Source organism: Equus caballus, chromosome 13, assembly GCF_041296265.1.
Source record: "Equus caballus isolate H_3958 breed thoroughbred chromosome 13, TB-T2T, whole genome shotgun sequence".
NCBI classification, from domain to species: domain Eukaryota; kingdom Metazoa; phylum Chordata; class Mammalia; order Perissodactyla; family Equidae; genus Equus; species Equus caballus.
This window is the reverse complement of record NC_091696.1, coordinates 37,299,812-37,317,732: the sequence shown is the minus strand read 5'-3', so window position 1 is coordinate 37,317,732 and position 17,921 is coordinate 37,299,812. Positions and strand designations below refer to the sequence as shown.

Genomic DNA, 17,921 nt, shown 5'->3' with positions numbered 1-17,921 from the left:
CTCATACCACCTCTCAAATTTCTTATAGGTCGTACTATACTATTGATTAACTAAGTCTTATATATTTGGAGCTACCTATGATTCTGGAATTGATTTTTCAAAAGCACATATACACAGACATATGTGCACACACACACACACAAAACCTGAATTGCAACAAATGGGCATTTATGAACATTTTCCATGAATGCCTTCACCTACCTTTAAGGTAAAATTTTTCCAGAGAAGCACTGCAAATTGGTTGAGTGTCAACAAATCCATTCTCCTATAGATAGTGTATGTTCAACTCCAGGTAAAGAGGAAAGGTCTTTTTAATGTTAGGTTACCTAATAATGTGAACATTAAGCAAATAACAGTATTACTTCTTTCTCCTAATTTTCTCCTTAATCAGCCTCAAAGAATGATAGCAAGAATGATTATGCATTTGAAATAAAGAAAATTATATTGTTTCTATTTTTGCCTGTTAATTAATTTAAATCTAATGAAGTTCTAGTATGTTTAAAACACAAATAAATAGATAAACAAAGATCAGAAAGATGCGGTTCCATCTCTCCAGATGTCATAAACCTAAAAGGATCTGATTTTTCTTATTTGGCTCCAGGACCAGATGTCTTCATAGGTGAATTCTACCAAACATTTAAAGAATAATTAACACCAACCCTTCTCAAACTCTCCCAAATAACCTGAAGAGGAGGGAATGCTTCCAAACTCATTTTAGGAGACCAGAATTACCCTGATGCCAGATAAGGACACTACAAGAAAACAAAACTACAGGCCAATGTCCTGATAAAGAGATGCAAAACTCCTCAACATATTCGCGCAAACCAAATTCAACAGCACATTAAAATCATCATACATCATGATCAAGTAAGATTTATCTCTGGGATGCAAGGATAGCTCAGTATATGCAGATCAATAGCTGTGACACACCACATTAATAGAATGAAGGATAAAAGTTGTACGATCATCTCAATAGATGCAGAAAAAGCATTTGACAAAATTCAACACCTTTCGTGAAATTTCAGCAAATTAGGTATACAAGAAAGGTATCTCAACATAAGGAAGGCTATATGCAATAAGCCCACAGCTGACATCACACTCAAGAATGAAAAACTGAAAGCTTTTCCTCTTAGATCTAGAGCAAGGCAAGGATGCCCACTCTTGCCAATTCTACTCAACAGAGTACTGGAAATCCTAGCTAGAGCAATTACACATGATAAAGAAACAAAACACATCCAAATCAGAAAAGAAGAAGTAAAATTGATGCTGTTCACAAGTGGTATGATCTCATACAAAGAAAACCCTAAAGACTCCACACACAAAAAACGTTAGAACTAAATAAACTAACAGAACCAATTAAATGAAATCAGAAAAGTTGCAGGACACAAAATCAACATACAAAAATCAGTTGTGTTTCTACAGACTAACAACAAACCATCTGAAAAGGAAATTAAGAAAACAATCTCATTTACACTAGCATCGAAAAGAATAAAATACTTAGGAACAAACTTAACCAAGGAGATGACAGACTCATACAGTGAAAATTATGACATAATGATGAAAGAAATTAAAGCAGACATAAGTAAATGGAAACATCCTGTGTTCATGGATTGGAAGACTTAAAATTGTTAAAATGTTCATACTACCTAAAGTGATCTAGAGATTAAATACAATCTCTATCAAAATCCCCATGGCATTTTTTTTGACCAAAATAGAAAATCCTAAAATACATATGGAGCCACAAAAGACCCTGAATAGCTAAAGCAATCTTGGGAAATAAAAAAGCTAGAGGCATCACACTTCTTGACTTCAAAATATATTACAAAGCTACAGCAATTAAAATAGTATGGTACAGGCATAAAAACAGACACAAAGACCAATAGAATGGCATCAAGAGTCCAGGAATAAACCCACACATATATGGTCAACTGATCTTCAACAAGGATGCCAAGAACACACAATAGGGAAGGATAATCTGTTCAAGTGATCTTGGGAAAACTGGGTATCCAGATGCAAACATAGGAAATTTGACCCTTACCTTACATGATACACCAAAACCTGCTCAAAATGGACTAAGGATTTAAATGTAAGACCTGAAACTGTAAAACTCCTAGAGGAAAACATAGGAAAAAAGCTTTTGACATTGGGCGTGGCAGTGATTTCTGAGATATTACACCAAAGCACAGGCAACAAAAGTAAAACTAGACAAGTGTGACTACATCAAAATTTCCATATGTTTATTGGGCATTTGCATATCCTCTTTTGTGAGGTGACTGTCTAAGTCTTTTATTCATTTTTATTGGGGGAGGGGACCTTTCCTTATTGTTTGATGGAAGACTTCTTCACATGCTGTAGCACATAGTCCTTTAAATATAAATATGGCAATATCTTGTCTAACTCTGTGACCTGTCTTTTTACTCTCTTCAAAGCATCTTTTGATGAACAAAGCTCTTAATTTTAATTTAGTCTAATCAACCAGTTTTTTGTGTCCTGTTTAATAAAAATATGCCTACTCCAAGTTTTTCTTCTATATTCTCTTCTAGATGTTTTGTTTTTCTTTTCACCTTTAAATCTACTCTCCACTTTTAATTGATTTTTATGTTTAATTTGAGAAAGAGATTAAGATTAAATTTTTTCCATGTGAATATCCACCTGAGTATTTTATTGTAAAGATTATCCTTTTCTCATTATACAAAGAAAAAAGAATTCCATCAACTAAAATAAAAAAGAAAAATAGGACACAGAAGAAGCATAAGACATTTAGAACAACCAAAATGTAAAAATTACAATGGTAGAATAGTTCAAATATGTCAGTAATCACAAAAAAAGTAAATGGATTAAATCTGTCAGTTAACAGAGATTGTAGGCTTCAATTTAGAAATTTAGCTAAATATTGTTTATAAGGGAACATAGCTAACCATAAGAGTATGGACATACAAAAAGTGAAAAAAAAATTAAAAGATATCCCAGGCTAATACTAACAAAAGAAATCCTGGAGAGCTATAATAATTTTAGAGAAAATGATCTTTAAGGTAAAAAACATTTTTACTACATAATACAAGGCTCAATTCACCAGGAAATCTTAGCAATTCTATACTTATATACACCAGATATCAATGCTATATTAATGTATACTTAGTAAATAACGTAGTCTAAAAATATATAAACTAACTTTAACACAAGTACATGGATAAAATGGTCAATCAACCATCATGGTGAAAGATTTCAATACAATTTTCCAAATTATTGATAGGTCATACAAACAGAAAAGTATCAGAAAAAATATAGAAGATTTAAACACAACATAATTAACAAATTGACTTAATGCATACATACAGAATTGTCTACACAATAATTAGGCTTGCTGCTCAAGCACACATAAAACATTTCTAAAAATTGGCCATGTTCTAGCCATAAAAGCAATATCCTAATAAATTTCAAATTACCAGTATTATACAGAATACATCCTTTGGTCACAATTGCATTAGGGTGGAGATACATAAAAATATGAGTTAAAGATTCCTGTATATTTAGAAATTTAAAAAGAAATACTTCTAAGTAGTTCATCTGTCACAGGAGAAATCAGAAAGAATTTAAAATACTTACAACCAATTGATAATAATAATAATACATATCAATACTTGTGGAATATAGCTAATGTGATATTTAGATAGGAATGTATTCTTTTAAGTTTTTATCTGAAAAAGCGAAAGAGGCTTAAAATAAATGATCTTAGGATTCAATTTAAGAGGTTAGAAAAAGAACAATAGGATTCACACAACTAAAGTTGGAGAAAAAGAATAATAAAGCTAAATGCATAAATGTATGAAATCTAAAATATAAATTAATAAAATACAGTGGAAAAATAAAACCATAGGTTTTTTTTTGAGGAAGATTAGCCCTGAGCTAACATCTGCCACCAAGCCTCCTCTCCTTGCTGAGGAAGACTGCCCCTGAGCTAACATTCATGTCCATCTTCCACTACTTTATACGTGGGATGCCCACCACAGCATGGCTTGCCAAGCAGTGCCATGTCCACACCCGGGATCCAAATAGATGAACCCCAGGCCGCCAAAGCAGAACGTGCACACTTAACCACTGCACCACTGGGCCAGCCCCCATAGTTGTTTTTTAAGAGTAGTAAAATAGGCAAACCTCTGATGAAACTCATGACGAATAAAAAAGGAAGCATAAATAAATAATATTAAGAATGTAAAGGCAGACATAACCGCAAATCTAGCACGTATGAAGATAATATAAATCCACTTTCAAGAAGGGAAGAATAAGTTATTCATATCAACATTCCTGCTGGGTACAACCAGAAGATTGAAATTTGGCAGGCCTAGCATTTGGGGTAATCTTCCTCCCTTTAGCATTGTTAATTCCAGAAGAGGCAGCTAGGAGACTAGAAGCTGAGTAGCCCTTTTGAGTCTCATGTAGTAGAGTGACCAAAGCTAAATCCAAAGACTTGGGTTCAGAGTGGGCTAGTATACCTCCCCAGCTTTGGGCTGCCAAGAGTGAAGGCAAACCAGAAGTAGACCAGATGTTGCAGAGACTGCAACAGAGCTCCAAATCATCTCAATCTCCAAGACTGGATGGAAATGCCATGTAGAAGAAAACAAAATAAAAATCTCTCTGGAGGAATTAAACATCTTAGACAAAATTATTTCTAAAAACAATTTTCCAAATATAATTTCTAGCACATAATACAAAATAACCATAGAAAAGTGAAAACAAGATTACATGAATGAGAAACCCGGAACCAAAAAACAATAGAAACAATTTTAAAAGTTCCATTACATTAAAATTATCAGTCAAGAGACTTTCAAGTAACTATAACTGCTATGTTCAAAGAGAACAAGAGACAGAATTGAACATTTGAGAAGAGAACTGGAAACTACAATGCCATGACAAATGTGAAAAACAGCCAGATAGAAAATTTAAAACAGAAAAATGTTTTAACAATTTAACCACAATAGAAGGTACTATTGCAGATTTGACACAGCTGAAGAGAAATTATTGGTCTGAAATTTTTTTTGGCTAAAAAATACTCAAAATGAAGTATAGAGAAACAAAAGGATAGAAAAATAAAGAAGAGAGGATAGTAACACAAAGATAGGCACAAAGTTTAATAATAGATAATTGGAGTACCAATTGGAGTACAGAGAGAATGAACAGAAATAACAAATAGAGAATACAGCTGAAAATTTTTCAAAATTGATGAAAGACATAAAACCAGATCAAGATGCCCTATGAATCCCAAGCAGGATTAATGAAAAGACTTCCACACTTAAGTACATAATAGTTGAAGCCACTAAAAACAAATCCCCACTCCACCAAAAAAAAAAAAAAAAAAAAAAACAAACAGAAAATTTCAAAAGCAACCAGAGAAAACAGACAGATGATCTTCATTAAAGCAATGATTTGACTGACTTCTTTGAAAAAAAGGGAAACCAGCAAAGATTGAAATAATATACTCAATGTGTTGGAAGAAAATAACTACCAACTAGTTTTATACCAAGAAAAGAATATTTTGCAAGAATTAAGGTGAAATAAAAAACAAAATCAAAGAAATACACATCGTGAATTTGTCATTGGAAATCAGAACCCCTCCTCCAAAATGCTAAAGGTGACTATGTAGAGGGAAAGTACGCATACGGAAGCTAAAAGACCCAAAAAAAGAACGGAAGAGCAAAAAAAATGAATACATATAAATGATTCTTTACTGCATAAAATAACATTTATGGCTAAAGAGATTAAATTCTGTGTCAAAAAATAGTACATGACAGCATTAGCCAATAAGGCAGGACAAGGATAATTGGAGCCTATGTTCTGAGGACTTTACCATGTCTATGAGCACTGTAAAAATTCTAATTAATATTAATCTTTGATAAACCAAAGCGCATGTTGTATTCACAGAAAATACTAAAATAATAGCAAAAGAGTGCAAAATACTAAACTAAAAGAGACAAAAGGAAATAAGATACCTCAATCAAAATGAAGGCTAGACAGGAGAGCAAAAGAAATGTAGAATTGGTTGTGCAAATAGGAAATACATCATACGATGGTGACTTTAAACCCAGATACTGAACGTCAGGAGTTACACTAACTGAAAGTGGTCTAAATGCTCCAATATTAAAACAATAACTACTAGAAAGAATTTTAAAAAGAAACCCACACCCCAATTATATGCTCCCAATTAAATGGATTGAAAAAGGCACCATGCAAACACACTATAAAGGCTGCATGGCCTCACATTAGACAAAATAGACCTTAAGGAAAAAAAGTATTACTAGAGGAAAATAAGATTTGATTCACCTGAAACAATAATTTAAAATGTATATGTGCTTCATATCATGGCCTCAGAGATAAAGCAAATATTGGAAAATATGCAAGTATAAATAGAGAAAACTATAATAAGACAAAAGGAGATTTTTAACCACCTTCATTGTAACAAACTAAGCAGACAGAAAAATCAGTAAAGTTATAAAGTATTTAAACACCATGACTGGTACAGTTCTCTTATTGAACATATATAGAATACTATATCAAGAACTAGAGAATATACATTTTTTCAAGAACAAATTGAGAACTTAATGAAATGCTATACCATAAAGCAAATATCAAGTTTCAAAGGATTAAAATCATACAAATTATGTTCTCTGACCACAGGCTACTAAGAAAGGAATCAATAAAAAAGATAATTTGAAAAATATTAACACATTCAAATTTTAAAGAATAAACTTCCATCCTTAGTTCAAAGATCAAAGAGATTACAATGGAAATTGGAAAGTACTTTGGAACTACTTAGTAACAACCACATTATAGTACTATGGATATTTATAACAACGTAAAGAATAGAAAAGAAAAAAAGATGAGAACAAATGAGTTAAGAAGTTAGAAAAAGACCAAAATGTAACTAGAGAAAGTAGAAGAAAGGCAAAAATAAAGAACATTAATTTAGAAATAAAAAATATATAACATAAACTCTGATAATATGTATGCTGAAGTGTTTAGGGTTGAAATATATGAATGTCTGCAACGTGCTTTGAAATGCAGAGAAAAATAAGCTAAAGTGATAGATGGAGAGATAGAAAGATTGATATGTGTGATAAAGAAAATATAGTAAGATAAAAATGTAAGAATCTAGGTGGTGGATACATGGGTGTTGACTATATACAACTCTTTTGTATGTTTAAGAATTTTCATAATAACGTGTTGGGATATAAAATACAATCTAGAAAATCAACAAAGTCAAAGTTGATCCTTGAAAAGAGGATGAACCCCTACAAGACTGATAAAAGAAAAGGGATAAATCACAAACATAAGAAATGAAAAGAGGGGACATTACTACAGATCCTACAGAAAGTGAGAAGGAAATAAGAGGATATTACGAATGAAAAGGTGTCCACCATTATTAGTAATCAGAGCAATGAAAATTACACTAAAATGTGATACCACCACACCCACCTGAATGGGTCAAATTAAACAGGCATTATAAGACAATCCCAGGGGCTTGCAAGGATGCAGATACTGGGAACTCTAATACACTGGTGATGGAAGTATAAACTGGCACAACCACTTGGAAAACAATTTACTGTTGTCTACCAAGATTGAAAATATCTATCCCTTATAATCCAGCAGACTTTCTCAACTAGAGTTACTCATCCAAATCACAAAACACAGAAAATTATATGAGTGACTATTTCTTCCAATTCTCTCAAGGATGGGACACAACTACCACCATTCTAGAGGCATAGGAGATACATTAAATCATTACATACCACTGACGCCAGTGGGCATTATGGCTTAATCCTAATTCCTTCACAGAATGATAGTGAGAAAGGTGATATATTTACCCAAATAAAATGCATATGAACATGCAACAAGGAAAGTGTTCATAAATATACTTAATACAATTATTTGTAATATACAAAACCTGAAAACAATCTAAAAGTCAACAATGGAATGGAAATTGTGGTATATTCATAAAACAGAACATGGCAAATCAATGAGAGGGATGAACTACAATTACATGCAGTAGAGCTAAATATCCCATCATAATATTGACCAATGAAAAGCAAGTCTTAGAAGAATGTATTCATTAAGTTCCCATTTATCTAAAGTTCAAAAGGCAAAACTCCAGCATATATTAAGAATACATTCATAAAATATATACTGAAAACAAGGAAATGATCACCCCAAATATCAGAAAACCCATAGACTAAGATTGAAGAGAGGCTGTCAAGTGGCTCTAAATTCCAAAAAATGTTCTTATTTAACACTATAAAAAGGTGAGTAGGTATTTGTTTTCTTATTATTGTTTAAATAACTCAATATGGTTATTTAAGACTCACACAATATGGTCTTCTCTATGCATTATATATTGCACAATAAAGCAAACTTAAAAATACATTACTTCTTTTCTGCACTCTGTTTCACTCAGAATTTGTGAACTGAGAGTTGCTTCCTAAAACAATGCCTAAAATACACAAGATGTGGAAAATGTTGAAGATAGTTCAAAAATACAGAAAGAAAAATTAATTCATGATATTAGCTCTTGGTAGGTTTATTAGCACTGGCAACATTCAATCAGGAACCAGAAGGGTGAATTAGATTTTAATAGACAGAGGAGAGAAAATGATGAGCAGAAAGGCAGGATGGCATAAAACTAAAAGGTACATTCAGAGAATGGCTAAATTTTTCTGGCTCTCTGGTGGAAAAAGTCTCAGAAATTATTAAAATACATAGTATTTTCCCTCTTGGCTTTCTATCTGGAAAGATCTAAAACACGGGAACATAAACGTTAAATAAATCAAACAATAATTAAAATACAGTACACACAATCTCCCCACATGGAATACATTCATGAAACTATAACAAATTCTATAGGGAAGTACAATGTATCTATTTCTATATGTATTTAAGTACATGTGAAGTTATATTATGTAGCATTACATTTCCCATATACTGAAGCTATAACCTCCATCTTAAGAACAAGGTTGGGAGTGGCATCAACATCAGGGTGGAGTGAGTCATTCTCTTTCTCTCTTCTCTTTAAGTTACAACCAAATGACATCCACCGACCAACAGAGGATACCCTACACAGCACAACAGGAAGCCTGTGAGATCCATGCAACTATACATCTGAAGATGGACAGACAGGACCCCTGGGAAGCAGTGGAACTAGGGGAGCAGGTCCCTACATCCTCGATCAGCAGCAATTCAGGGTGTGGATCCTTATGCAGTGGCTAGTGGGACTGTGAATGGAGGCAGGGGCAGGCTGGCCCGCCCATGAATGGCTGTGGAGTGGTGGCAGCCCAGCCCACAAGAGTACCCACTGAAAGGTGGTGGCCTGGCCTGCAAGAGCGTCCACCAAGTGGAGGTGGGCCTGCATGCATAAACATGCCTGCAAAAAGGCAGGGGCCCACCTGTGTGTGTGAGCCTGCCAAGTGGATGTGGTCTCACCCACACAAATGCACCCACTGAGAGGGAGTGACCCACACAACTATGAGCAGATGGGGTGGGAGCAAGAAAAACAGCCCCTGCCCTCCTCCAAGCAGCAGCAGGTGGAATCTGCAACCAGAAGCATCAGGAACCACAGGAGAACAGGTAACCTAGTCCCCAGTGGTGGCAGCCCTGGCATCATCTCCATTAGTAGCAGAGGCTGATTACAAGTCCCCAGGTCCCTGGGCCCCTGCCACTGACAGTGACATCTGTGAACCAAGCACCCCTGGCAGTGGTGCAAACAGCATCCCAAGACAATCTGGGGACAGCAGCACAGGTGGTGCACGGGACAACAGCATCTGAGCCACAGAGAGCCAGTGGGAGAACACAAGACCCAGGCAACCTCAGAAGCAGCAGAAATGCTCACAACCTGCTGCCCCAGTGGAGTCACAGGAGACTGCAGCAACATCCAAGCAGCAAGGCACCAGTAATCCTGGAATCACAAGCAGCACAAGGAAGGCACTAATGACGCTTCTGCCAGAGGTAGTAGAGGGTGGAAACTGCAGGCTCTCAAATACAATCAGAAACAGCTCAGAACCAAAGTAAACAAATCTGTACCCAAATAAGAAAAGGTGATTACTACCACAAATGCATTGGCAGAGGATCAAACACGATGAAGGACTACAGTAACACAGCAGAAAAGGAGGAAAATGACAATTCTCCATAAACCAAACTTGAAGTCACAAATGATTACAATCTGACAGAGAATTCAAAATAGCTGTCATAAAGAAACTCAATGAGTTACAAGAAATCAGAAAGACAGTTCAATGAGCAGAGGGAATACTTCACAAAAGAGTTTGAAGCTCTAGGGAAAGAAACAACCAGAAATTATGGAATGAAAAATATAATTAAGATAAAAAATAATGTAGAAAGCATTTAAAATAGAGCATATCTTATGGAGAAGAGAATCAGTGAGTTTAAAGATAGAAACCTAGAAATGATGCAGGTATAAGAGAAGAGAGAACTAAGATTTTTTAAAAATGAAGAAATTCTTTGAGAACCATCCAACTCAATAAGGAAAAGTAACATAAGGATCATAAGTACCCCCCTGCGGGGGGGTGGCAGGGGAGGAGCAGAAAGCTTATTCAAAGAAATAATAACTGAGAACTTCCTAAACCTGGGGAAGGAACTGGATACATAAATACATGAAGCTATCAGAACTTCTAGTTACATCAGTGCAAAATGACCTTCTCCAAGGCACATAACATTAAAACTGTCAAAAGGAAATATCAAAGAAAAAATATTAAGGGCAGCAAGAGAAAAGAAAATAACCTACAAAGGAATCCCCATCAGGCTTTCAGTGGTTTTCTCAGCAGAAACCTTACTGGCTAGGAGAGAGTGGAATGATACATTCAAAATGCTGAAAGATGAAACTATCAGCCAAGAATACTCTATCCAGAAAAATTATCCTTCAGGTATGATGGGGAAACAAAAGCTTTTCCAGAAAATTAAAAGCTGAGGGAGTTCATCGCCACTAGAATTGCCTTAGAAGAAATCATGAAGGCAGTGGTTTTGTTTGTTTGTTTGTTTTTGAAACAAAAAGGCAAAGGTTTACAAAGTTTCAAGTAATGAGATAAATAGACAAAATCAAAAGACTGAAACTCTATGTCAGAATAGGTTAGCAAACACCTAATTATAAATAAAGGATAAATGGAAAGAACACATAAAAAAATAACTACAAACACTTCAATTTGGTCACAAACTCACAACACAAAAAAGAATAATTTGTGACAGCAACACCATAGAAGGGAAAGAGGAAAGGAATGGAGCCTGCATAGGCTAATGGAGATAAGAGGCTACCAGAAAATGGACTGTCTCATCTAAGAGATCTTTTATACAAACCTCACGGTAAGCACAGAACAAAAAATAAAAGCAGAGTCACAAATCATAAATAAAGAGAAAACTAAAAAAGACTATCACAGAAAACCAACAACTGAAATGGCAGAGAGAAACACAAGAAAAAAGAAACAATGTAAATATAGAACAAGCAGAAAACAAAAGTTAAAATGGCAGTATTAAGCCCTTATATGTCAAAAATCACTCTAAATGTAAATAGATTGAATTCACCAACTAAAAGACACAGAGCAGATGAAAGGATTTAAAAACAAGAGCTAACAATATGCTGCCTCCAGGAAATACATGTCAGCTCTAAAGACACACAAAGGCTCAGAGTGAAGGGATGGAAGATGATACTCCAAGAAAATGGCAAGCAAAAGAAAGCGAGTGTAGCTATACTTATATCAGACAAAACAGACTTCAAGACAAAAAAGATAGCAAGAGGCAAAGATGGACATTATATAATGATAAAAGGGACATTCTACCAAGAAAATATAACACTTTTTAGTATATACGCACCTAACATAGGCACATCGAAGTTTATAAAGCAACTATCAACAGACAAAAACGGAGAAACTGACAGCAAGGTACTAACAGTAGGGGAACTCAACACCCCACTTACATCAATGGATAGATCATCCAGACAGAAAGTCAACAAGGAAACAGCAGCCTTAAATGAAATACTAGACCAGACGGACTTAACAGATACATAGAGAACATTCCATCCAAAAATAGCAGGATATACACTCTTCTCAAGTACACACGGAATAGATTCAAAGATCTCATCAAGATGGCAGCGTAAGCAGACTCTGAACTCATCTCCTCCCATGAACACAACCAGGTTACAACTATTTTGGGAAAAATTACCCTGGATAGAAAACTGGAAATTGGATTAAAAAGAAACCCCATAACAAGGGACAGTCCTGACTAAAGCAGAAGAGGCAGAAATTCCAGCTGGAGAGAAAAAAAGCCACCTTCGGGGGCAGCGGAGCTTCTCAGCCAGCCAAGTAGGAGCCACCCTAAGATATGAAGCCCTCCCTGGAGGAGTGAGGTCCAGAGCGGGGGCCGATATTGCTATAAGCATCCTTCAGACTCAGCACAAATTAGACGAGGGTCTTACTATCTGGCTTATCTGGCTAGTAACTGCAGCAGGGATACGCCCAGAAAAGCTATCAGATGAAAGCTGAAAAGACCCAGGTCTTAAAAGGACCCACACACAAACTCACCCATGTCAGCAACCTAAAATCACCAGAGAGACGGCTGACAGTCCTTTGGTAAAAAGAGACTCACCTGGTGGGCTCTGGGGGCATTTTGGTGAGAGTAGGGGCCTCCCTGGAGACTGAAACGTTGGTGGAGGCCATTCTTCTGACCTGGTTCAGGCATGCTGACACAGACCCCATCAGAGGCCACTGAGGTTCTTCCCCCTGGCCTGTTAGCCCAGGGGTCTGCCACACCCACTAGAGCACAGATTTAATCTACTTCAATCAGGGCAGGCAGCCCACCCTAGGGACTGGCCCCGCCCAAGAGCAAGCCCTCAGGCTACTCTTCAGCCTGCATTTACTGGGTGTCTTGATCAGGCAGGCGAGTGTGTCCGCCTCTGTGGGGCAGGACCTATGTGAGGACCAGGTAAACTGTGGGTGGCGTTGGTGGAGACATAGGGGCCTCTGCAGTGGGGCCTTGGGGTACACTCCAGGGGGTTGGGAAGTGTGCATGGACCAGGACTGTGTTGATGGTGTGTGTGGTTCTGTAGGGGGTGAGGCTTATCAGTGGCAGAAGACCTGTGCTTTAAAAATACCCATAAAAAGGATCAGCCCCACCTTCCAAAGCCTGAAACAATTGAGTGCTCCTGTGCCTAGGGCCAACCCCACTCAGCTGCACTCCTAAGAGAACTGACAACAATCTTGTAGGGCTGAGGCCTAAAGCAACTGTAAGCCCCTGAGCCTAGCAACCAGCTACACTGGGTACTTACCGAATTAACAGGGAAACTGCAACAGGAGTGTGCTGTTAGACCTTGTAGCCAATGGTGCTGAGGCTCCCCAAACCAGATTTACAAACAGCTGGCAAGGGAAGGAAAGACTAGACTCCCTGGGTCTCTACATTAAGAGGAACCCTGCCACAGCAGAAGGACACAAGTACCCCACAAAGGGGTCACTTCTGGATCTTTTGGACTGGTGACGAGAGGGAAGCACATTGGTGGGCCTCAAAAGGCATCTCTTACATAAGGCCACTTCTCCAAGATCAGAAGACATAGCCAACTCACCTAATACATAAAAATAAGCACAGAGAAAGACACATAATGAGAGGACAAAGCAATACATTCCAAGCAACGGAACAGGACAAAACTCCAGAGAAAGGACTAAATGAAACAGAAATAAGTGATCTACCTGACAAAGAGTTCAAAGAAAATCTCATAAGGATGCTCACAGATATTAAGAGAAGACTGGATGAACACAGTGAGCTCATCAACAAAGAACTGGAAAATATAAAAAAGAACCAATCAGAAATGAAGAATACAATACTAGAAATGAAAAATTCACTAGAGGGACTCAATAGCAGAGTACAGGATGCAGAAGAATGGATAAACAAGCTAGATGAAATACCAGAGGAAATCACCCAAGCAGAACACAAAAAAAGAAAAAAAGAACTGGACAGAATGAGAACAGTCTATGTTCAACAGAATGGGAACTCTGGGACAATAACAAGCAGACTAAAATTCATATTATAGGTGTCCCAGAAGGAGAAGAGAGAGTCAAAGGGGCAGAAAAATTATTTGAAGAAATAATAGATGAAAATTTTCCTAATCTAAGGAAGGAAACAGACATTCAAGTACAGGAAGCACTGAGAGCTCCAAACAAGATAAGCCCAAGGAGGCCCACACCAAGATACATTATAATTAAAATGTCTAAAATTAAAGAGAGAATCCTAAAAGCAGGAAGAGAAAAGCAACAAGTGACATACAAAGGAAAGCCCATAATGCTATCAGTGGACTTCTCAGCTGCAACCCTACAGGCAAGAAGAGAATGGCATGACGTATTTAAAGACCTAAAAGGAAAAAACCTATAACCAAGAATACTCTATCCATCAAGGCTGTCATTCAGAATGGAAGGAGAGAGAAAGAGCTTCCCAGGCAAGCAAAAATTAAAGGAGTTTATCACCAAGAAACACGTTCTACAAGAAATGCTGAAGGGACTTATTTAAGTGGGAAAGCAATGACTACAATTAGGGATAAAAACATCATTAAGAAAAACACAAACCAGGCAATAAAATCACTGGTAAAGGTAAAAATATAGTAAAGGTAGCAGATCAACCACTTGTGAAGATAATATGAAGGTTAAAAGACAAAAGTACTAAAATTACCTATTTCAATGATAAGAGGATAATGGATAGACACACACAAAACAAGAGATTATATATGATTTCAAAAACATAAAATGTGGGAGGAGGGGAGCGAAAAAGTAGAGCTTTTACAAAGAGGTCAAGCTAAAGAGTCTATCAACTTGATATAGACTGCTATATACGTAGGGTATTATATAGGATCCTCATGGTACTCACAAATCAGAAACCTATAATAAGTAAGCAAATAATTAAGACAAAAGAAATCAAACGTATTACTAAAGAAAGCCATTAAACCACAAGGGAAGAAAGCAAGAAAAAAGGAAAGGAACAGAGAAGAACTACTAAAACACTCAGGAAAAAAAGTAACAAAATGGTGATAAATACACACTTATCAATAACTACTTTAAATGTCAATGGACTAAATACTCCAATCAAAAGGCATAGGGTGGCCAATTGGATAAAACACAAAGACCCATATATACGCTGCATACAAGAGACACACTTCAGACCTAAAGACACTCACAAACTGAAAGTGAAAGGATGGAAAAAGATATTCCACGCAAATGACAAAGAAAAGAAAGTGGGGGTAGCAATACGTATATCAGGCAAAATAGACTTCAAGAGAAAACCTGTAACAAGAGACAAATAAGGGCACTACATAGTGATAAAGGGAACAATGCAACAGAAGATTTAACACTTGTAAATATCTATGCATCCAACATAGGAACACCTAAATATTTAAAGCAATTATTAACAGACATAAAAGGAGACATAGACAGTAACACAATAATAGTAAGGGACTTTAACACTCCCCTCACACCAATAGGTAGATCATCCAAAACCATCAATAAAGAAACACTGGCTCAAATGACACATTTGACCAGATGGACTTAGTGGATATATATAGAAGATTTTATCCAAAAACCACAGAATACACATTCTTTTCAAATGCACATGGAACATTCTCCAGGATTGATCACATATTAGGCCACAAAACAAGTCTCCATAAATTTAAGAAGATCAAAATAATATCATGCATCTTTTCTGACCATAAAAGTATGAAACTAGAAATCAACTACAGGGAGAAAATCAGAAAAACCACAAAAATGTGGAAATTAAACAAAATGATACTGAACAACCATGGGGTCAATGAAGAAATCAAAGGATAAATCAAAAGATTCCTGGAGACAAATGAAAATGAAAACACGACATGCCAAAATCTATGGGATACAGCAAAAGCTGTTCTAATAGGGAAGTTTATAGTAATTCAGGCCTACCTCAACAAAGAAGAAAAATCCCAAATAAACAATCTAACAGCACATCTAAAGGTACTGGAAAAAGAAGAACAAAGCCCCAAATCAGCAGAAGGAAGGAAATAATAAAAATCAGAGCAGAAATAAATGAAATAGAGACCAAAAAACAAAGAGAGAGAAAATTAATGAAACCCAGAGCTGGTTCTTTGAACAGATAAAAAAAATTGACAAACTGTTAGCTAGACTCACCAAGAAAAAAAGAGAGAAGGCTCAAATAAATAAAATCAGAAATGAAAGAGGAGAAATTACAAGGGACACCTCCGAAATACACCTGTGAAAAGCTATATGCCAACAAATTGGATAATCTAGAAGAAATGGATAAATTCTCAGAAACATACAACCTTCAAAAACTGTACCAAGAGGTAGAGAATTTGAATAGACCAATCACCAGTAATGAGATTAAAACAGCAATCAAAAACCTCCCAAAAAATAAAAGTCCAGGAGCAGATGGCTTCCCTGGTGAATTCTACCAAACATTCAAAGAAGACTTAATACCTGTCCTTCTCAAACTCTTCCAAAAAAGTGAAGAGGAGGGGAGGCTTCCTAACTCATTCTACAAAGCCAATTTTATCCTGATACCAAAACCAGACAAGGACAACACAAAAAAGAAAATTACAGGCCAATATCACTGATGAACATTGATGCAAAAATCCTCAACAAAACACTAGCAAATTGAATACAACAATACATTAAAAAGATGATACATCATGATCAAGTGGGTTTTCATTCCAGGGATGCAGGGATGATCCAACATCCACAAATCTATCAATGTGATACACCACAGTAACAAAGTGAAGAATAAAAATCACATAATCATTTCAATAGATGCAGAGAAAGCATTTGACAAGATACAGCATGTGATTATGATAAAAACTGTAAATAAAATGGGTATAGAAGGAAAATACCTCAACATAATAAAGGCCCTGTATGACAAACCCAAAGCAAATATCATTCTCAATGGAGAAAGACTGAAAGCTATCCCTCTTAGAACAGGAATCAGACAAGGATGCCCATTCTCACCACTCTTATTCAACATAATACTGGAAGCTTTAGCCAGAGCAATTAGGCAAGAAAAAGAAATAAATGGCATCCAAGTAGGAAAGGAGAAAGTAAAATTGTCACTATTTCCAGATGATATGATTCTATATAGAGAAAACCCTAATGCATCCACCAAAAACCTATTAGAAATAATCAACAAATACAGTAAAGTTGCAGGGCACAAAATCAACATACAAAATCAGTTCCATTTCTGCACACTAACAACAAACTAGCAGAAACAGAAGTGAAGAATACAATCCCATTTACAATCACAATAAAAAGAATAAAATACCTAGGAATAAATTTAACGAAGGAGGTGAAAGACCCATACACTTAAAACTATAACATATTATTGAAAGAAATTGAAGACGACATAAAGAAAAGAAATGATATTCCATGCTCATGGATTAGAAGAATAAACATAGTTAAGATATCCATATTACCTAAAGCAATCTCCAGATTCAACGAAGTCCTAATCAGAATCTCAAGGACATTCTTCATGGAAATAGAACAAAGAATTGTAAAATTTATATGGAACAACAAAAGGCCCTGAATAGCCAAAACAATCTTGAGAAAAAAGAACAAAATTGGAGGTATCATACTCCCTGAATCCAAAATATACTACAAAGCTACAGTGATCAAAACTGCATGGTACTGGCAGAAACACAATTGTACAGATCAGTGGAACAGAAGTGAGAGCCCAGAAATAAAACCACACATCAATGGACAGCTAATGTTTGGCAAAAGAGCCAAGAATTTACAATGGAGAAATGAAAGTCTCTTCAATAAGTGGTTTTGGGAAAACTGGACAGCCACATGCAAAAGAATGAGAGTAGACCTTTATCTTACACCATACACAAAAATTAATTCAAAATGGATTAAAGACTTGAA

The 17,921-nt window shown here is 36.0% G+C and overlaps 1 protein-coding gene across 23 annotated transcripts in view; it reads right to left on the bottom strand.

Annotated features, from left to right (window-relative positions):
- ABCA16 (ATP binding cassette subfamily A member 16) overlaps positions 1-17,921 on the bottom strand; it is a 223,653-nt gene that overhangs the window by 201,375 nt on the left and 4,357 nt on the right. For 17 of the 23 annotated variants that reach the window (XM_023616175.2, XM_023616174.2, XM_023616178.2 and 14 more), the window contains exon 2: positions 202-326. The exons of the other annotated variants lie outside the window; for them this stretch is intronic. In XM_023616175.2, coding sequence (XP_023471943.2) covers positions 202-261 — 60 coding nt within the window. In that variant the 5' untranslated portion in view covers positions 262-326. The remainder of the gene's footprint in view (positions 1-201; positions 327-17,921) is intronic. 23 annotated transcript variants of the gene reach the window in all.